Source organism: Rhinatrema bivittatum, chromosome 4 (assembly GCF_901001135.1).
Source record: "Rhinatrema bivittatum chromosome 4, aRhiBiv1.1, whole genome shotgun sequence".
NCBI lineage: Eukaryota > Metazoa > Chordata > Amphibia > Gymnophiona > Rhinatrematidae > Rhinatrema > Rhinatrema bivittatum.
The window spans coordinates 218,887,726-218,910,452 of record NC_042618.1 but is presented as its reverse complement, the minus strand read 5'-3'; the positions used below and the strand labels follow the sequence as shown (position 1 = coordinate 218,910,452).

The 22,727-nt window shown below is 46.7% G+C and overlaps 1 protein-coding gene across 1 annotated transcript in view; it reads left to right on the top strand.

Moving 5' to 3' along the window:
- The window catches only part of UTP20 (UTP20 small subunit processome component), a 399,297-nt gene that overhangs the window by 249,555 nt on the left and 127,015 nt on the right, over nt 1–22,727 (top strand). The window contains exons 39-40 of the mRNA XM_029599719.1: nt 4,409–4,548; nt 13,012–13,094. Of these exons, the coding sequence (XP_029455579.1) occupies nt 4,409–4,548; nt 13,012–13,094 (223 nt within the window). The remainder of the gene's footprint in view (nt 1–4,408; nt 4,549–13,011; nt 13,095–22,727) is intronic.

Genomic DNA, 22,727 nt, shown 5'->3' with positions numbered 1-22,727 from the left:
CTTGGGCCTTAAAGTAGCTAAGGCGATGGATAAACTCTATCCCCTGCCGGAGGATACCTTGGAACTGTTACGGTGGCGGCTGTAACGAAGAAAACTACCATTCCGGTTACCGGAGGTACGGCTCTTAAAGATTTGCAGGATCGGAAGCTGGAGATTCAGCTCAAGAAAATCTTCGAGGTTTCTGCGCTGGGAATTCGTGCGGCGATGTGCAGTAATTTTTCCTTGCGGGCAGGTCTTCGTTGGGTACAACAGCTGCTTACCAATGAGTTGCTGTCCCAGGAGGAGGCGTTCCAGGCAGGGCGCCTTGAAGCAGTGATTGCTTATAGTGCTGATGCCTTTCATGATTTGCTTCGCACTTCAGCCAGATCTATGGTGTCGGCCATGTCGGCTCGACGCTTGTTGTGGCTCCGTCACTGCTCGGCAGATGTGTCCTCTAAATCTCAGCTGGGCTCCTTCCCCTTTAAGGGCAAGTTGCTCTTTGGAAAGGAACTGGAGGATTTAATTCAGTCCTTAGGTGAAAATAAGGTTCATCAGCTGCCAGAAGATAGGCCAAAGTCGAGAGGTTCTTTTGCTTCCAGGTCTCGCTTTCGAGGTGGACAGCGGCCGTGGAATTCTCAGGGTCTGTGTCTTCCTTTCGTCACAACGCCAGCAGGCAGCAGGGGTATTCTCAGTCCTTTCGCGGGCGACTTTTCGGTAGGTCTGGCACAGGTCAGGCTGCACTGGGAGGAAAGCCCTCACAATGATGTGCTGCCAGTCCATTCCTCGGTTCCAGTGGTGGGAGGCAGACTGTCTGTTTTACGAGGAGTGGGCCAAAATCACTTCGGATCAGTGGGTCCTAACTGTGATCAAACAAGGTTACGTGTTAGATTTTGCGTGCCTACCCCACCAGCGATTCCTGATCTCGCCCTGCGGACTTGCAGCGAAACGCAGGGCAGTGAAGGAAAGTTTGCAGCGTCTGCTCGGCCTCGGCGCCATGGTGCAGGTCCCTCCGGCGGAGCTCCACCGAGGCCGTTATTCCATTTACTTCATGGTCCCCAAAAAAGAAGGAACCTTCCGGACCATTCTCGACTTAAAAAAGGGTCAACAAATGCCTGAGGATACCTCGTTTCCGTATGGAAATGTTCCGTTCCGTGATTGCGTCAGTTCATCAGGGGGAGTTTTTGGCATCCCTGGATCTCATGGAGGCCTATTTACACATCGGGATATGACCCGACCATCAGAGGTTTCTCAGGTTCTCGGTGTTGGGCGAACACTACCAGTTTCAGGCGCTGCCGTTCGGTCTTGCCACAGCGCCCAGGACGTTCACCAAGATCATGGTGGTGGTGGCGGTGCAGTTGCGCAGGGAAGGATTTTCAGTCCACCCGTATTTGAACGATTGGTTGATTCGCGCGAAATCAGAGGTGTTACTTCAGTTGTTGAAAACTCTTGGTGGGGTAGTCAACGAATCCAAAAGCCGACTAGTGCCTTCGCAGTCGCTGGAATTTTTGGGGGCGTTGTTCGACACTCGTCAAGGAACGGTGTTCCTCACGGAGGAACGAATAGCCAAGCTGCAAGGTCAGATACGGGCGTTGTTACTCAAACCAGTCCCGATAGTATGGGATTATCTTCGGGTGTTAGGGTCCATGACGTCGACGTTAGAATTGGTGCCTTGGGCTTTCGCTCATATGCGATTGTTACAATTAGCCTTGCTTTCCCGATGGAACCCGGTTTCGGAGCAGTTTCATCTTCCCTTACCCCTGACGGGGACAGCTCGCTCCAACCTGGCTTGGTGGTTACTTCCGGACAACTTGAGACGGGGAGTCCCCTTAGTAGTTCCGGACTGGATGGTGGCCACGACAGACGCCAGCTTGTCCAGCTGGGGGGGCGGTTTGCTGCGGCAATCGGTGCAGGGACAATGGTCCCGTCAGGAAGCTCAGTGGTCCATCAATCGACTGGAGACCAGAGCGGTGAGATTGGCACTGCAGGCATTCCTTCCGCTTCTCAAGGGCAAGTCAGTCAGAGTCCTTTCAGACAATGCGACCAGGGTGGCCTACGTCAACCGTCGGGGGGGGGGACCAGGAGTCAACCAGTGGCATTGGAAGCCCGCCTGTTGATTTCTTGGGCGGAGAAGAATTTAGTCAGCATAGTGGCCTCTCACATTGCCGGGGTGGAAAACGTTAACGCGGACTTCCTCAGTCGCAATCGTCTGGATCCAGGAGAGTGAGAGCTCGCAGACGACGCGTTTCACATCCTTTGCGCCCAGAGGGGCACGCCCGGAATGGATCTCATGGCAACGTTCAAGAATGCCAAGGCTCCTCATTTCTTTGCTCGTTGCAGGGACACGGGAGCGGAAGGCGTGGATGCATTCTTCCCTGGCCGGACATTCTGCTGTATGTGTTTCCTCCTTGGCCGCTCATCAGCAGGATCCTGTGCCGAATAGAGTTGTACCCGACGGAGGTGGTGTTAATAGCGCCCGAATGGCCATGGCACCCCTGGTTTGCGGATTTGGTGAATCTGGCCATAGCGGAGCCCCTGTGCTTTCAGGACATGCCGAATCTGCTTCATCAGGGGCCCGTTTGTTTTGACCAGGTCGAACGCTTTTGTCTAGTGGCATTTGTTTTGAGAGGAAATGGCTGAAGTCCAAAGGGTACTCGGATGTGGTGGTGACTACGCTGTTGCGGTCCCGTAAGGTGTCTACGTCCCTATCTTATGTGCGGGTCTGGAAGGTCTTTGAGGCGTGGTGTCTTGCCAGGGGGGTTGTTCCTATGTGGGCAAGCGTTCCATACATCTTGTGTTTCCTTCAAGCTGGTTTGGCGAAGGGGTTGTTGTGAGGCTTCTTGCGCGTGCAGGTGGCAGCACTCGGTTCCTTGCGAGGTAACGTTCAGGGTGGGTCCTTGGCAGCTCATCCTGACGTATCCTGTTTTCTTCGGGGGGCGAAGCATTTGCGTCCACCAATCAGACAGCCCTTTCCATCCTGGAATTTGAATTTGGTTCTTAACGCTTTATGTGCGGCTCCTTTTGAGGCGTTATGCAGTGCCACCTTGAAGGACCTTACGTTGAAGGTGGTGTTTTTGGTGGCTATTGTTTCTGCGCGTAGGCTGTCAGAGCTTCAAGCTCTGTCTTGCAGGGAGCCGTTTCTGTGGTTTTCGGACATGGGGGTTTCTCTGCGAACGGTACCGTCTTTTCTGCCTAAGGTTGAGTCTTCCTTCCATCTGAATCAATCAGTGGAGCTTCCGTCCTTTTCGGATCTGGCTAGGTCAGATCCTTTGTTTAAGGATTTGAGGAAGTTGGATGTGCATAGGTCGTTGTTGCGTTACCTGGAGGTTACCAACAGTTTTCGAGTATCGGATCACCTTTTTGTGCTCTGGAGTGGGCCTAGAAGGGGTAGCATGGCTTCCAAGACTACGATAGCTCGATGGCTGAAGGAGGCCATAAATTTGGCGTATTTGTTGAGCGGTCGTTCCTTGCCAGTGGGTCTTTGGGCTCATTCTACCCGTTCTCAGGCCGCATCTTGGGCGGAATGTCACCAGGTTTCTCCCAAGGAGATTTGTCAGGCGGCTACATGGAAGTCATTGCATACTTTTACCAGACATTATCGGTTGGATGTTCGGGCTCCAGGGACAGGAGGATTTGGGGAAGGGGTGCTCAGAGCGGGCCTCTCCGGATCCCATCCCAATTAACGGCAGCTCTGGTACATCCCAGGAATCTGGACTGATCCGGGTATGTACAGGGAAAAGAAAATTGGTTCTTACCTGATAATTTTCGTTCCTGTAGTACCACAGATCAGTCCAGAGTCCCACCCATTTGCATTTGAAGGTAACTGAGAGTCCGCACTGTTTGTTCACATTTTGTTTTATTTTCTTGGCAGATTCATTGTGTTTGTTTCCAAGTAGCACAGGTTCTGTACCCTTTGGGGGTTGAGGAGCTGGTTTGCAGTTGTGAGGTTACCGTATATAGTTGGGGGAGTTTTGTGCTCCATTCTGCTTTGATATTGCGTAATACTGCCAGACTGTAGGTGGCACCGTCCTATATAAGGCGAAGTTTTGGTTGGTAAACTTCTGTCTCCATCTGCTAGAGGGGGGGGCAAAACCCAGGAGTCTGGACTGATCCGTGGTACTACAGGAACGAAAATTATCAGGTAAGAACCAATTTTCTTATATGTAGGTCAAATAACATGGCAAATCAGATCACAAATCTATTTGGGTTATCAGGAACATTTTGATAGGAAAATTGTATGAAAAAAAAGAATTTGCAAATTTTAAGTAAATGAGAAAAATTTCCAGAAAATGTTACAAATCCAAATTTTCCAGAAACACCCCCCCCCCCCCCCCCCCAATCTCTGTTCAAGCCTAAAGAAGCATGGCCTGTCTTGTCAACGTCTCTATAAGTTGCTTTAAGCCAAGTTCTGCCATCTTATTTTTTTCCCTAGTATGAAAACATGATGACAGCGTCAGTGGATATGGTGGGCGCAGTGTGCAGGCACCTGGCCTGGTCAGCGTACATGTATCATTTAAAACATTTTATACATGTTCTACAAACCGGGCAGATCAGCCAAAAGCTGGGAGTGAGGTAGAGTACCCTTTTTTTTTTTTTTCTTTACTTGCTTTCTGCTTCTCCCTTCATAAGTTCAAAAGTGAACATTAAAAGGGTGCATTTTCAAAAGGCTTGGTCATGTTTTAGCACTGTAATTTTGGAGTTAAGTGGGTAAAGCTGCCTAACTGAAAAAAAGTGCGCCTGCACAGTGGCTAACAAAGTACTTTTTTGATACATAAAAAAATATGCTAGGAGGCATGTGTGGGTTAGAAGAATATTATAAGGTGAATTTTAAAAGCCCAGTGGGCACGTCAATTGGGGGATGAGCACACAAGTCGGCCTCAGGCACACTGAACAAATTTTAAAAGCCGCTTGGATGCATGCGTATCTTCTACTGCGCGCACATCTCAATAGTTCTCATAAAAGGGGCTGGGCGTGGCCAAGAGATGTGCGCGTAAATACTTAATGTGCCTGTGCGCGTACCCAGATTCCCTGCTGCATAAGTTTACTTCTGCTAGGGACGAGGTGTAAGTTTTAAAAAAAATTAAAAACTAGCTATACTTGAGGGGTTTTAAGGGTCTGGGGTAACTGGGGGGGGGGGGGGGGAGTGTAAGCTATTCAACCAGAGGGTTTAGAGGGCCTAGCAGTTAACTGGATGAACTATGGTGAAATTGGCAATGGCTTGAACGTGCGACCCTTTTAAAATTCCCCAACCTGTGTGGTAGAAGCGGGATTTGCGCGCATTAGGTGCACATGTGCACGCATGTCAGGCTATTTTATAACATGAGTGCAAGTAATAACATGGCCACGTATCTGGGTGAGTGCCAGTGTGCGTCTGCATGCCATTATGAAAGTTACCATCCCTGCTTGTATATTGAATTTTCGTGCATAAGTCACAAATAGCTGGTGCAAGCATATGTGGGTACAAAATACCCGAATAGTGTGGAAACTCGCTGTTAATAGGTTACCCACATATGCCGCTTACTCAGAATTCACCCCTAAACATTTTGCACAGCCGTTTATTTCTTACCTTTAGAATGGGAGTGAGTAGGGCCAGTCTGGTGACTCAGTGGCAGTGTTGTGCAGAGGGACCCGGGTTTGATGCCAAGGTTCGGGTCATCTGTTCTGGTGGGCTTGGGCTGGAGATGCTGCATGGGCAATGCTGACAGCCCCCCCCCAGGAGAAAGGGCTCAGCAGTGATACCTTACCATCCATATTAGCCGGGTCTCAAAGAGAACCACAGTTTGTGGCCCCCAACTTCGTGCTCTGTGGGCCTGCAAGCAAATTTTCAAAAGGAAACTCCTGTGGCAAACTTGGAGGCACACGCACAAAGTATATGTGGTAAAGTATGCACAGAGATTTTGAAATGAAATCCTTGTGGGTACTGTACACTATTCAGCCTAATCATGCCGCAGCCTTGCCCCTTTCACTGTGGCTAAAAGTACGCATGCTGACCTAGAGCACACTTACTTTTAGTCAAATATACAGGCGTCAGTTTTCAAAAAGCAGTTTCACACTGGTAAGCACACATGTTTTGTGATTTGCTGAAGGACAAATAGTGGAGGAGAATAGGGGAATTAACCCAACTTGTCACAACTCTATCCTCGAACTGGTTATATTGCCTTTCATACACCAGATTAGTTCTTCTTAGTGTTTGGGTAACTGCCAGGTTCTTGTGGCCTGGCTTGGCCTCTGTTGGAAACAGGATGCTGGGCTTGATGGACCCTTGGTCTGACCCAGCATGGAAGTTCTTATGTTCAGACTCCTGGGTTTTGTCTCCTTGCCAGCAGATGGGGATAGAGAAGAAAAGCTTTACTGACAGTGCTACTTAACCTTCAGGCTGATACAGCACAATGCGCTCAATTGAGCTCACCGTTTAGCCCCCATTTCACTGTCAGCAGGTTCGAGATCAGATGCAAGTAAAATTAAGCATCGGTTGTCGGACCCACTGACAGTCGCCTCTTCCGTTAATAAGGAGGCACTAGAGACGCGCTATTGTCCCTAGCGCCTCCTTATGCGTTTGGAGAGCGGGCGCTCAACTCGGAACGCCGGCTCTCCCACACCTTTTATTAAATCGGCCTGCTAGTGTGCCACCTGCAATCCCTCAGTATTTCACTGTCTCCAGCAGATGATAGACATATAAAACGTGCAGTCTGGAGCTGAAAAAAAAAAAAAAGAGAGAATTATTGCTCCCTGGAGTGTTAGGCTCTGTCAGGGGCCATCCCCCAGGTAGAGTGGCTGAATAAGGGGTTGGGGACCCTTGTTTAATTTATCCTGAAGAGAGTAGAGATAGATACAGCCAGTGGTCTGGCTTCCTTTCTCATCTGCCACACGGTCGACCCGAAGAGAGTGGACACGGATACAGCCAGTGGTCTGGCTCCCTTCTGATCTGCCATGTGGCCTGCGCTCCTGGAACCAGAACCCCTGCACCAAAGGGAAGTATTAGCTTCTGTGTCTATTATTCTCAGCAAGTAAAAAAAAAAAAGAAAAGAATTAAACAGTGACAGGAATCTATGGCGGAGGTACCTTAGCAGCTCGGGGAGCTCAGGAATAGTGTCTTCAGTGCACCAGTAGAGAAGCATTGGGGTGTCTGCAGCTGACCGATGTGGCCAGCCCTGGATTTCCCAATAGGTACACTAGGCCTGTGCCTAGGGCGGTAGAAATCTGAGGAGGCAGCAGGCCCACATAAGCAGGCCGATACAGTACAGTGCGCTACATTTGGACGCGCGTTTTCGACACGCTAGCTTTACCCCTTATTTAGTAAGGGGTAATAGCGCGCTGAAAATGCGCGTCCAACCCCCCCGAAACTAATAGCGCCCGCAACATGCAAATGCATGTTGATGGCCCTATTAGTTATGCCCGACGATTCAGAAAGTAAAATGTGCAGCCAAGTCGCACATTTTACTTTCAGAAATTAGCGCCTACCCAAAGGTAGGCGTTAATTTCTCTCGGCACCGGGAAAGTGCATAGAAAAGCAGTAAAAACTGCTTTTCTGTGCACTCTCTGACTTAATATTATGGCGATATTAAGTCTGAGGTTCCGAAAGTTAAAAAAAAAAGTTTAAAAAAAAAAAATTTGAAATCAGCCCATGGCTCGCGGGTTGAAAACAAGACACTCAATTTTGCCGGCGTCCGGTTTCCGAACCCGTGGCTGTCAGCGGGTTTGAGAACAGATGCCGGCAAAATTGATCGTCTGTTGTCAAACCCGCTGACAGCCGCCGCTCCTGTCAAAAAAGAGGCGCTAGGGACGTGCTAGTGTCCCTAGCGCCCCTTTTTACCGTGGGCCACAATTTAAATAAATTAATTTACTGAATCGCGCGCACAGGAGAGGGGCCTATGCGTGTGCCAGGAGAGCGGGCGGTTGCCCGCTCTCCTGTGATTTTTACTGTAACGGCCTGAAGATTTGTTGTCAACCAGCTGTGCTGAATTTCACTCATCAGAGAACAACCTTCTGCTTCCTGCTGCAGCCCCTCCCCGAGTGCAGAGAACTGGATGGGAGGGGTTTAAGCTGAAAGAAACAGAGCAAAGACAAATTGCTCTATTCCCTATTCCATCCCTTCCTGGTCTCTACAGGTAACAGGACGAGAAGGATGAGGCCACAGCAAGTAGCAGGAAGCAAAGAAAAGCGACTCTGCTCCCTAATCTTGACACACACACACACACACACACACACACACCCCAACTCTCTTCTTGTTGTTTAGGGACATATGGGGAGGAGAAAAACCTGAAGTAGATAGAGCAGAGCCAAAAAACCTGTGCCTTATACCTTCTGCTCTATTGTTCCTTTTTTGGGAGGGAGGGGTCCGCAAGGGGCATCAGCACCAACAGTGCCTAGGGGCATCAAAATCCTAAATCAGTCACTAGATGTGGCAGGTGGGTCAGGCGGGTAAGGGCAGGGCTGCGGGGACCACGCCAGAAGAAAGAAAATTGACCAAGGCAGCAGTGGCTAGCAAGGCCTTCCTTCCTTGCGGTACGGGCATGGTGGCCATCTTAGATACAGCTCCCACATTGCCAGAGGATGTAGGGGAGGGCCAAGTTTCGCTGAGCCCAATCAGGAGGCCCCACAGGTGGATATGAGGATGGGTACTGGAAAGGGGCTCTGATCCTGGGAGGTTTTTTTTTTCCATGAAGTGTGTGCTGCTATTGCACAACACCTTCTTTGGCATGAGAGGATGCTGCTGCCAGGCAGACCTGATCTCACAGTTCTCCAACGTGGGATAAATCCAGAATTTCCCCTAAATGGAAGGGTCATAGTTTTATCCAGGGAAAGTGTCTCATCAGTATAATGTAAGACTCCAATGGTTCAGAGGCAGATGGGAGTCCAATGGGGATGTCCCCAAGAGGGTTCAGCTCTTCCAGAAGGTGGAACTCCTTTTAATCCCCCATGTTTTGAAAGAACTGGGGAGTAAGCTGGTGCTAGAGCAGTCGGATCACATGGAAGGTCCCCATGGCCTGGCCAGAACATACCCAAGAAGGTCATTTGAGGGTGGAAGAATGGCGGACCAAAGCTAAGCTTTATCCATGCATCAATTCCAGCGATAACTATGAAGACCACTATTCTGGTAGCGAAGTCAGCAGTGCTGAAGGATACCCAGGACTGGTTGTGGGGGATGTACATCTTCAGAAGATATTCAAGGTCTCAGCAGGGAGCATCCAATATGAGATTGGCAGTGGGTTCAGGCCAGGAGTCTGTCTGTGTGGGGTGCAATAGCTCCAGGGTTCACAGACAGCATTGTCTGTGGATACAAAGCAGAAAGAGATATTGCAGGCCAGAGTGGCATGCACTGCAGATGCCTTGGATGATTGGCTCCAAACGTTGGCAAGGAATACGAGATCTGCTGTTTCAACCAGAAGTTCTCATCTGGTCCAAGTTACAACTTGGCAGTCTTCCCTTCACAGACAAGTCTTTGGTGAACAGCTGGGGATGCAGTTGGGTGGGTTCATTACCCAAGGCGGAGCCAAAGAGGAACGAGAAAAACTTCCAAATTATCAGCAAGACAGAGGATCCTCCTCTCAGAGGCAGGCATCTGCTGTACTTTTTTTGATTCCTGTAGTAGCTTCGGTACTGATGCCAGATAGAGTAAGGGCAGTGTGGCTGGACCACTCTTCTCCAGAGATCATAGGGAGCAGTTGGCCCTCTTTTTCGAGGAAGAAATCAGGATAACAGTGGACCAGTGAGTCCTCATAGTTATCGGAGATGGCTATGTCTTAGAATTTTCCTGGAAGGTCTGTGAGACCTACATGAATTCCCCATGCACTGAACATCCAAACTAGAGGTGGTTTGTTCAACTTTGTATCATCTACGTCATCTGGAAATGATTATTCCGGTACCTCCAGAGGAGCAGGATAGAGGATGGTATTCCATCTAATTCGAGGTCCCAAAGACAGAACGGGCCTATTGATTCATTCTAGGTCTTTGGAAGGTGCATGTAACTCTGAGTGCCACATTTTCAGATGAAGTTTCTGCACTCTGTTGTGGCTGTCTACAAAGGGGGAATTCCTGGCTATACTGGTTCTCACAGAAGCATGTATACATATTCCTATCAGGAAGGTGCATCAGGGATTCCTTTGCTTGTTGCAGCTGTGAAAGTGTGTTCATTTTCATGCGCTCATGTTTGTGTTAGCGCCAGCATCACAGATGTTCACCAAGGTGATGGTGGTTCTGACCACAACATTATAAAAGGAAGGCATTTTAGTGTATCCATATCCCAACTATTGGCTAATTCAGGTGATGTCAAAGGTACTAGACGAGACAAACAGCAGGCTGTTTGTCTCGTCATGCAAAGGTTACAGATCCTGGGTTGCATGTTGAATCTAGCATGAGCAACTAGGTTCCAGCCCGGTCACTGTCGTACCTAGGAGCCCACTTTGATACCAGGCTAGCCAAAGTGTTTCTCAAGAATATCAGGGTGCTGAAGTTGCAGTCACAGGCTCGCCTGTTAAAGCAGTTTTCAGTACCCAGTGTCTGAGATTATTTGTAGATCCTGGGTTCTGTGGTGTCTACGCTAGATCTAGTTCCCTGAGTATTTGTGCATATGAGGCCTCTCTAGAGGGCATTTTGGTCATGCTGGAACTCTGTCAGAAGAGTTCCAACTGCAGCTACCACTTCAGGGGGAATCCAGGTTGTTTCTCCAGGTGGCTTTCTTGAGCCAATTAGGAACTGGGTGTCGAATTGGAGATATTGCTTTGGGTACTAGTGACCACAGAGGTCAGTTTGAAAGGATGGGGAGCGATTTGCCAGGGTTAAATGACACAGGACTGGTGATCGGAGTAGGAGGCATCATAGTCTATCAATCATTGAAAGTCAAGGGTGGTTTGCAGTGTGATACTGCCTTCTCTTCCATGGTTATGCAGGTGAGCAGTGAGAGTCCTAGAGGCCAAGGCAGTGACGAAAGCTTATATCTATCTCTGAGGGGGACCAGGGGTCTCATGGTCTTTCAGAAAGCCCAGGATTTCTTCCACTAAGTGGAACAACATAGTGTAGCGCTGGCGGTGTCTCGTGGCGCTGGAGTGGACAATATTCAGGCGGACTTTGAGTCGCTAGGGCTGGACCCTGGAGAATGGGAACTTGCAGAAGAGTCAATGGTGCTCATTTGCTCCAGGTGGGGCATTCCACAGCTGGACTTGCTGGTTTAGATGCGGAAGGCTGAAATGACCTGCTGTTTCAGTCACATGTGGGAGGTCTGAGCAGAGGGACTCGATGCTCTAGTTCTCACATGGCCCTGTTGTACGTACACTAAAGTGAATTGCAGTGCATCTGGGGAGAATAATCCTTTTACCTCCAGAGTGGCTGTGTTACCTGTGGTTTTCAGACTTGGTAATTCTGTCGGTAGACAGTCCTCTAAGGCTCGGGCATCTTTCCAAGTTGCTCCATCATAGACTAATCTTCTTGGATCAGGCAGCTTACCTGTGACTCATAACCTGGCTTTTGAAAGGAAACATTGACAGTTGAGGCTGTCAGAGGAAGTCATTACCACTCTGTTACTGACTAGGAGACCTTCCACTTCTCTGGCCTATGTTTGGGTATGAAAGATGTTTGAGGCATGGTGCCTTGGAGAGGGAGTTGTGCCACTTCGCACATCAGTGTCTCATGTTCTGGTTTTTATTTGCAGAATAGTCTAGCAAAAGGGACTGGCATTCGATTCCCTAAGAGTCCTTGAACTTTATCCGAGGAAAAGTGCACGGGGTAACCCTGGCTGTTGTCCGTTTTCTTCCAGCGGTGAAGCATTTGCATCTTCTGGGGAAGTGATGTGTGAGGCTCTGTTCGAACCGTTGGAGAGGACGAATCTAAGGAATTTAACCCTGAAGATAGTTTTTGTTTCTGGTGGCGTTTTGTTTGGCCAGAAAAATTTCAGAGCTTCAGGCTTTGTCTCGTACAGGTCCCTTTCTTCAGTTTATGGAGACTGGTGTGTCGTTGCGGATGGTGCCGAAAGTTGATTCTGCTTTTCATCTTAGTCAAACAGTGGAACTTCCAGTTTTCCCAAATTGTAATTCGTCTGTGCCACATGTGAGGGAACTTCGTGTATTGGATATGTGGCGGGTGTTGTTGAAGCATCTCAAGATGACTAATAGTTTCTGGAGATCAAATCATCTCTTTGTTCGTTGGAATGAGCCAATGAAGAGGTACAAGTCATCCAAGGCTGCTATTGTACAGTGGCTGAAGGACATGATTGGCTCAGTGTGCATTTGCAGAGGTCGACCGGTGTGGAGAGTTTAAGGGCTCACTCGACTAGGGCACAAGAGACCTCATGCGAACGAGTTTCAACTGGTGTCTCCACAAGAAATTTATGGGGCGGCCACCCTAGACATTACCGGTTGGATGTCCAGGCACCAGGCTCCGTGGGGTTTGGAGAGAGTGTATTGAGAGGGAGGCTATCACATTCCTACCCAGTATAGGGGAGCTTGAGTACATCCAAAGAATCTGAACTGATCTGGGGTTTGAATAGGAAAGGAAAATTTTCTTCTTACCTACTAATTTTCGTTCCTGGAATACCACAGATCAGTCCAGATCTCCATTTGTTCAGGGAAGCCTGCTCATCATGGCAGTATGTAAATGGTGCAGAGTTATTTCTTGGGTTGGATAGTGTTTTAATTTATGGTGTTGGAATGGGGTTCCAATTGAGGCTTCATTTTCCTTCCACTTGTAGAGGGGGGTTGAGGGTCTTAGTTATTATAGTTATTCTCATCTTGCCTTGGTCATACTGAAGGGCTGCAAGTGGCAAAAGTAGATTAAGTAGCAGTGTCAGTAAAGCTTTTCTTCTCTGTCTCCATCTGTTGGAGGGAAGCAAAACCCAGGAGTCTGGACTGATCGGTGGTATTCCAGGAACAAAAATTAGCCGGTAAGAACCAATTTTCCTTTGTCACCCAAAGAATCATTCATCTAAAAAAAAAAAAAAAAACAACCCACATTCTTATTAGAAACTACCGGTTAATTCTGCATGCAAAAATATGGAAAATTCACCTTCACAGTGTGATTCAAAATGCTTTTCTTGTTTGCTAGCGTGTTAGTGTCTGTACTGGAAGCTTTCCACTTCGATCATGAGACTCTTCAGAATCAGCTTGAAGCAGTTCAGGATGGAAAACGTAAGTATCAACAAAGCAGCCAGCACTTCTCTTATAATTTATTGCTGCAGGAGCTGGGCTGTTCGCAACTTTTAGCAATACCTCCAGTACCTGAATGTAACTCTGCTTGAGCTAACAATGAAAAGGCATGAGCTAAACAAGCACATAAAAATAGACTTCCTCTTCCCCAAATGTTGTTGCTGGAGTATCTGGTACAAGCTGTAGCTTCAGTTTTCAGAGTGAGCTTCTGTCTAGCCCCCATCCAAAATGAAAAGTACTAGTGGCGTGGGGGAAGAGGGAAGTGTAAATTCAGCTGCCTCATCTGGGGCTGGTTCACTCAGGTACCAGGAGGTAGAGAAGGTGGATCCCACTACAATGGCATATGCCTCAAAGTGGGGACAAGGTTCTCTGGGGAGGGGCAGAGGCATTGGCAGCATAAGGGGTAAAAGCTATAGTAAATAAATTAAAACCCTTTTAATACAGAATGTGAATTAGTTTGAACACTGTATAACACATGTTCCAAAATACCGCTGCTCAAGGAGTAGTCCACCAGACAGTTCGGTATGTGTATATATTCATATGTTCTTCTAGAGTACAGAATACAGAACCGTTCCTCACCACACAAAGGCAAAACATTACAGGAGCAGAGCAGAGAGCATTGCGTTCACCAAACAGGAGCCAAAGTATTGCAGAATTAGTCCTGAGGAGCCCTCTGTGGAATGGTGATCATTTTGAGGTCCTGACTTCCAAGGAAGAGTCTTTCTAGTCCTCTCCAGTGGATGCAGTGCTCACCATAAAACATGTTGCCTGAGCATTAAGGGGCTACCTTACTGTCTTGATAGAACATAGCACTTTGCCAACCACGGAATTTTATTCTTCAGTAAAGAAGTTAATATATATTTTTTCATATTTTAAACGCTTTTTGTTTTGCAGTCTTTCAGAGGTTGCTGTCTAATATTTGCCAATATCTTCATATCGGTATAACTATTTCTTTTTTCCCCAGCACAACAATGCTAAGTAGATTGCCTCTTTTTTCTTTATCGTATCACTTCCTTAGGTTCCTGGAAAGGAACAGAAGTTGCTAGATAATATTGGTCGCCGAGTATTCCAAGGGGCCATGCTCATCTCCCAAACTGCCGCCTATCAGCTTTATATGACCCAATATAACAGGGTCATTTTTAAGCAGATACAGGACTTCTCAGACTCCCTGCCTCAGCAATTTCAAGAACAATTACAAACCCTTGTAAACAAGGGTTTTGAGGCAGGCAAGCATGAGATTAGAACATCTTATGACATTTTTGACACTTCTACCAGAGTGTCTGCAGCTGCTATTTTGGCGAGACGGTGGGCCTGGCTCAAGTCTTCTGACCTTCGCCCAGAAGTACAAGACCGGTTATCCGACCTGCCTTGTGTCAGAGATAATCTGTTTGGCGAATAGATTCAATGGACGGTGGCAGAATTAAAGGACCATCATGAGACCCTAAGACAGCTCTCTTTGATGCCTTCCAACTTCTCCTCAAAACAGCCCTTCAGAAAGGACTCTAAGAAGTCATTCTTCCGCCCGAAGAAGTCTTACCCGCCACCAACCAGATCCCGTGCCACGAGACCTTACCAAAAACCGCAGTCTTGTCAAGCCCGTAAACAAAATCCCCAAGCAACTCCTCAATCAGGACTTTCTTCAGGTTTTTGACTTCCACCTAGAGAGCAGCAGCCAGATTCCTCTGTCGCACATACCAGTAGGAGGTCGATTGTGCCACTTCCACAACATGTGGCACTCAATCACATCTGACCAGTGGGTATTGACAATCATTGTTCAGGGTTACCATCTGAACTTTCTCACCCTGCCACCGGACTCCCCACCTCTACAGGCGTGGAGAGCATCCGAACACTCCATTCTTCTGGATCAAGAGGTTTCCCTCCTTCTCCAGTCAAGAGCAATAGAACCCATTCCATACTCTCAGCAAGGCCTAGGGTTCTATTCCCGCTACTTCATAATTCCCAAAAAATCGGGAGGCATCCGTCCTATTCTGGATCTACAGGCCCTCAACATGTACCTCCAGTGAGAAAAATTCAAGATGGTCACCTTGGGATCGCTTCTACCTCTTCAACAAAGAGGAGACTGGCTCTGCTCTCTGGACCTCCAGGACGCATACACCCATATTGCGATAAGTCCAGCTCATCGCAAGTACCTGAGGATCCTAGTAGACCCCAAGCACTATCAATACCGAGTGCTTCCATTCAGCCTAGTGTCTGCATCACGAGTCTTTACAAAATGCCTCGTAGTCGTCACAGCCTTCCTCAGGACACAAGGTGTTCATGTCTACCCCTATCTGGACGACTGGTTAATCAGGGCTCCCACTCAGCAAGCTGATCTGTCGTCCCTCAATCTAACCTTACACACTAATTTCATTAGGATTTCTCGTCAATTGCGACAAATCCTACTTAGTCCTATCTCAAGCCTTGTCGTTCATTGGGGCAGACTTGGACACCTTACAGGCAAAGGCTGTCCTGCCTCGACAACGAGCACTGACACTTGTATCTCTTGCTCACCACTCTGCGACTGCACCCCAATTTCTTGTCCTCCTGGGACACATGGTGTCCTCAGTCCATGTCACACCAATGGCCCACTTGGCCATGAGACTCATGCACTGGATTCTGAGGTCTCAATGGACTCAAGCTATTCAGCCTCTGTCGGCCATCGTCCACGTCACCGACTCCGACTCACTCCGTCTGTCTCTTGCCTGGTGGAAAAATCAGACCAATCTCCTCCAGGGATTGCCCGTCCAGGTTCCAAATCCTCAAATCATTCTCACCACCGACGCTTCCAACATCGGGTGGGGAGCCCACGTAGCCAATCTGCAGATACAAGGCTCTTGGTCTCCAGAGGAAGCCAAACACCAAATAAATTTCCTGGAACTTCGAGCAATCAGATATGTTCTCAGGGCTTTTCAAGATCGCCTATCAAATCAGGTCATCCTGATTCAGACGGACAACCAGGAGGCCATGTGGTACATCAACAAGCAGGGGAGGTATGGGCTCCTTCCTTCTGTGTCAGGAAGCTGCACAGATTTGGGCGGAAGCTCTCTCCCATTCGATGTACCTCAAGGCCACCTACTTACCGGGCGTGGACAATGTGCTGGCAGACAAGCTGAGTCGCGTCTTTCAACCGCAAGGGTGGTCTCTCAACCCCTTAGTAGCGAACTCCATTTTTCAACAGTGGGGATATCCTCGAATAGACCTCTTTGCATCCCCACAAAACCGCAAAGTGGAAAACTACTGCTCTCTCATTCGCAGCAAACTCTCTCTTGACCCAGAGACGCATTCTCCCTCTCGTGGGCAACCGGTCTACTTTATGCATTCCCTCCACTTCCTCTTCTCTCGAAGACTCTCGTGAAGTTACATCAGGACAAGAGAACCATGATCCTGATAGCACCTCATTGGCCACGCCAAGTATGGTTTCCAATACTTCAGAATTTCTCCATCCACAGGCACATTCCCTTGGGAACGGACCCACTTCTGATCACTCAGAACGATAGGAGCCTACGCCATCCCAATCTTCACGCCTTATCCCTGACGGCATGGATGTTGAAAGGTTAATCCTTGAACCACTTAACCTTTCTGAACCAGTTTCCCGTGTCTTGATTGCTTCACAGAAGCCTTCCACGAGAAAATCTTACTCTTACAAATGGAAAAGATTCATGTCATGGTGCTCTTCTCAGTCCCTTGACCCCTTTTCCTGTCCAATCCCAAAGTTTCTAGACTATCTCTGGCATCTATCTGAGTTAGGTCTAAAGACTTCTTCCATCAGAATGCATGTCAGTGCGGTAGCTGCCTTCCATAAAGGTGTCTGGGATGTCCCTATATCGGTACAACCCCTTGTAACACGCTTTTTAAAGGGCTTGCTCCATATCAAGTCTCCACTATGTCCTCCGGCCCCTTCTTGGAACCTTAATCTGGTTTTGGGTCAGCTCATGAAACCACCATTCGAGCCTCTTCACTTCTGTGACGTTCGATATCTCACATGGAAAGTGATTTTCCTTTTGGCTATCACTTCAGCTTGCAGAGTTAGTGAATTGCAGGCTCTAGTCACCTATCCACCTTCACTAAACTTCTGCAGGACCAGGCGGTACTCCGCACTCACCCTAAATTCTTATATAAGGTAGTTTCGAATTTTCATCTTAATCAATCCATCATACTACCTACCTTTTTCCCCCATGCCAACCCAGGAGAACAGGCTCTGCCTACCCTTGACTGTAAACGGGCTCTAGCGTTTTATCTAGACCGTACAGCTGCCCACAGGGAAAGCACTCAATTGTTCGTCTCTTTCCACCCTAACAAGTTAGGGCAGCCTGTGGGTAAGCAGACTCTCTCCTCCTGGTTGGCAGACTGCATATCCTTCTGCTATTAGCAAGCAGGCATTCCATTCCAAGACCGTGCTAAAGCACACTCTGTGAGGGCCATGGCGACTTCAGTAGCACACTTATGATCGGTGCCACTTCCAGACATTTGCAGGGCTGCTACCTGGAGTTCTCTCCACACCTTTGCAGCCCACTATTGCTTAGAAAAAAGCCAGAATACAGGATTCCATCTTTGGCCAGTCTGTCCTTCATAACCTGTTTACAACATGAAGTACCAACACCCTTCCGCCTGCTCGGTGGGGTTCAGGATGCCCTCTACCAAATTCCGCCCCAGTTGTTGTGCCTGTTGCACGCCTTTGGGTACATTTGGTGCATGTTCGGACATCCTCAGCTCGGTACTCACCCATATGTGAGGACTACCATCCTGCTTGTCCTGTGAGAAAGCAAATGTTGCTTACCTGTAACAGGTGTTCTCACAGGACAGCAGGATGTTAGGCCTCACGAAACCCGCCCGCTGAAGGGGGGACCCCTGCTGGCTGCAGGGTTAGTACCATGCTGGGCATGCCCAATAGGGGCCAGTCAAAGTTCTGGAAACTTTGACAGAAGTTTTCCGTGATTGGGCTCCATCCTGATGTCACCCATATGTGAGGACTAACATCCTGCTGTCCTGTGAGAATATCTGTTAAAGGTAAGCAACATTTGCTATCCCCCTCTGATAGAGTTTGCATTAACTCCCGTTCCCAAGCCCACATGTGACCCTCTTTCATGCAGCTAGTGTTATTTAGCAGCATATATAATTTAGAAATTATTCCTTTTAACATATGGGCCTTTTCACAGTAACCTTCAAAAAGAGATTTACCTTTGGATAGATCTTCTTGAATCTTTTTGATAGACATAAAATGCCATATAAGCGAAAAAATCTTTATCCGTAAAATGGAACTTTTCTTTTGATAATTCAAAAGGGGCCATGCTCCTGCCAAGCCTTCCCTAATGTAATTAATCCTTTGTCTACCCTCCTTTGAAACCCTTGACTTTCTCTCCCACCAGGAAAATTTTCGCACATCATTATATGGGTGGTAAATGTGTATTGCCGGGGACCCAACAGTGATTACCGCCATAACCTCCATATCATCAATGTGTTAGCAGTGCAGGGTAGCATACGTGAGGCATCATATAGAATTTTCCTGGGTTTCCAAATTAAATCTCTCATATTTCCATCTTGAAACATATCTTCCTCAATAACCACCCATTGTTTAGATCTAAAAGCACTGCTTTTAGATGAGAAGCTGCATAATATTTAGCAACGTTAGGGACCCCTAGACCACCAGTTGACTTGGTTTGGTACATAACATTTCTGGATACCCTTGGCGGACTTCTCTTCCAAATTAAAGAGAAGATTTTCCTCTGCATTGTTTTTAAACAGCCAGCCGGCACAGAACATGGCAAAGTTTGAAAAAAAAATCCCAGTTTTGGTAAAAGAGACATTTTTACCGCCGCTATCCTTCCTAACCATGACGTGGTCAGCCGTTCTTCCCAAGCCTTCAGATCTTTACTCAACTTCTTAAAAAGTGACATATAATTTAAACAAAATAAGTCAGAGTGATCTGATCTCACCATTATACCTAAACATTTCACTGCTTCCTTCACCCATTGAAAAGGGAATTGCCTTTTAAGTTTTTGAGCTAACCCTTCAGGTAGAAAAATAGATAGTAATTCCGATTTATCATTGTTAATTTTGAAACCAGAAACTTTCCCATAACCTTCCAGTTCAGCGATTACCTTATTAGATGATTTTTCCGGATCTGATAAGGTAAATAAGATGTCATCAGCTTATAAGGAAATTTTATACTGCTTTTCCCCTATTTGTATACCTTTAATGGCCGGGTTTTATCTAATTTTCTCCATAAGTGGTTCTACTCAGATTGCAAATAGTAGAGGTGCCAGCGGATACGCTTGTCTCGTGCCTCTTTGCACTGAGAGGTTTTGAGAATATTTTGATGCAGGCAACTGGACCCAGATATAACACTTTTACTCAATTTAAAAAACATCTATCAAACCCCATCTTTTCCATTACATGAAAGAGAAATGACCAGTGAACCCAGCTGAAAGCTTTTTCGGCATCCACCCCAAGCAGCATAAAGGGCACCATGCACTGTTTTGCACTGTGAGTGAGAGTTATAACTTTTCTGACATTGTCCCCCACCATCCATCCCGGCATAAAGCTGCCTTGGTCGTCATGAATCAATATGGGGATGACAAAGGATAGTCGCTTCGCCAGAATTCTAGATAATAGTTTTAAATCTATATTTATGAGGGATATTTGATGGTATGAGCTGCATAGCATCCAATCTTTCCCTGGTTTGGGGAGTATGGTTATGCCGGCTACATTAGAATTGGGGTAGTAGCTGACCAGCGGTTCTGAGAAAATTGAACATCTCTACTAGGGGGTTAACCAATACTTCTTTAAACATTTTATAGAAAAATGGAGTATAGCCATCTATACATGGGGATTTCCCTGATTTCAACTCTGTGATAACCTCCAGGACTTCAGCAGTAGTGATGGGCTGTCCTAGTTTCTCCCCCAAATCTGTATCTAAATGGGGGAGCTGGACATCGGATAGAAACCTTATTATCTCCATCTCAGCCGCTGTAGAGTCTCTCGCATATAATTCAGCGTAATACTGATTGAACCGCTCCCTAATTTCTTCCCAATCTGTGATCATTGATCCATCCCTATCTTTAATTTTAATTATCTGAGCTTGGGACATTCTTTTTTTTTTTTTAAGCGCATGAGCCAGTAGCCTTACCAGCCTTATTGCCTTGTTCATATTGGGTTTTCTTTATAAGGTCCATTTTGAACGCCATCTCTTCAGCCTCCGGCAACTATAACCTGTAACAAATATATTTTAATTCCTGCAATAAACTATGGGAATTGTTTCTCTTATGTGCAGCTTTGTAGCTGTTCTTTCAATAATTGACTCTGCCAGTCTTTCTCCCGTTTTTTATATGAGGCCAGAGAGATAACTCCCCCTCACAACAGTTTTTAAGCAATCCCATAGTACAATAGGATTCGTGTCTGGGATCTTATTAAAATGTAGATATTCTGAGATTACTTTATTTATGTGTAATACTGCATCGCTATCCTTTAATAGGGAGTCATTTAGTTTCCAAAACTTCCTTCCAGCATCTTGAGGAGCTTCTATTAATTTCCACAACACTGGGGCGTGGTTAGACCACGAGATGTTGCCTATTCCTGTACCCCTCGTGTGTAACATTAATGACTTCTACTAGAAAGAAATCAGTTCAAGTATACGTATCAAGGGGTCTCGAATAAAAAGAAAAATCTCTCCACACATCTATCAAATTCCATTTATGCGGAAATCGAAGAAGGGCATTCCTGTCTTGTGCAGAGTGATGCACCCCCTCCTTTGGAACAATCTACTACAAGATTACATACTAAGTTAAAATCCCCTCCAATCATCAGCTTCCCACATTTGGATTGTAATAGCTATTTCAAAATCTGGATAAGGTTCTCTCTCTGAAAGGTGTTAGGACAATAAATGTTAACTAGAATATATAATTCTTTATTGAGTAGTAAATGCACTATTAAAACCCTTCCTTCCTCATCCAGATGCACAGAATTCACCTGTGCCTGTAAGTCTTTAGTGATGAGTATCCCCACCCCTGTATATATACGGGCTGGAGTGCTGGCTGCCAATATTATCTGATTGAAGTGAGGGGACACTAGCAAGCACTCATCCTTCTTTCTTAAATGTGTTTCCTGAATAAACACAACTGATGTCTTCAGAGAGAGCAATTCCTTGAACATATTCCTTTTATATGGAGAGTTCAAACCTTTAACATTTAAGGAAACAAACTTAATAGTCGCCATCTTTACCATTCATTTTAACTCTAAGTGCATTGTTAAAGTACAGTACCAACATTTCTCAAATTTCCCACTGAAAATTATATCTGAACACACTTGAATACCGTATCATTATGAAAACCTCCCATTTCATTGCCAAAATCCCATCCCAACCCTACCCCCCCCCCCATACACACTAATCGCCACCACTGCAGCAGTGCTCCCTATCAGGAATGAGTCCATGCCCCCCCCCCCCCCCCCGTTCCCCACAAATTACTTTCAAACATGGTTATAATAACAACTTTTCCTACACAAAACTAAGCATATTGGAACTTTCTCAGCCATACAAAACAGAAAAAAGTAATTTCTGTTCGGGGAGTCTTAATTTAGAAGCTGACTGTAGAGGGAGATTTCTTCAATCTACTCCCTCTCGGGATGTGCACTGGTCAGCCGAGTTATGCCGCAGTCGAGAGCCATTCTTGCTGACTCGTTGCTTTCTAGGCCTCTCTGATTCCATCTTCCTGCAGGTGTTGCTGGCCTGCGCTTGTACTGAAAATCCCAACAGCGCTAAAATTAAAGCTACTTCAGCCTCTGAAGAAATCTTAGAAGTGGATCCACTTATAGTAAACACCAGTCCACATGGAAAGGTCCACCGATAGCGGATATTTTCTTTCCGGAGGAAGGAGGTCACATTCTGCAAATCCTTACACTTCTTCAGCTTAGCAGTAGCAAGGTCATTGTAAATAGCTATATTGTGGCCTTCCCAGGAAATCTTTCCCATTTTCCTCACTCGTTGGATGATCCTCTCCTTCAAATAGAAGTTATGGACACACGCTATGATGTCTGATGGTAAGTTTTGCCTGGGGCCCTTAGGGCTCTATGCACTCGGTCAAGCACTGTGTCTTCATCCATATGTTCAGTGACTTCGTTGCTGGAATTCAGGATTGCCCAGCAAATTTTACGAAATACTAGACCAGGATCTTCGAAGACCTTTGATTCCAGGACTCCTCTAATTCAAATATTAGACCTTCTAGATCTATTCTCGAGATCTTCTATTTTGTTAGCATATTCCAGATTTGATTTGTGGAGGTCTGCAGTGTCTTCTTTTAAACATGAAACTTCAGAGGCCTGATCCTCTATTGTCACTTCCACGTCTTCAATACACCTTCCGAAATCTCCCAGCTCTGTACGGAACTCAGCAAGGGCCTCTTGCATATCTTCTTTTATAGATTTAATGTCCCATTGTATTTCTTGAAACCATTTTTGAAAGTCCTCTTTAGTAAGCTCAGTATTAGTTTTGTGGAGATCTTTTGCCTCTGATGCCTTTGCGATTGTGTCGGCCATGTTGTCTTCACTAGGCTCCATTATTTCACCCAAGGCCGCAAACCTCAATCCACCGGAATCATAGGAGAAATGTTTTAGATCCACTAA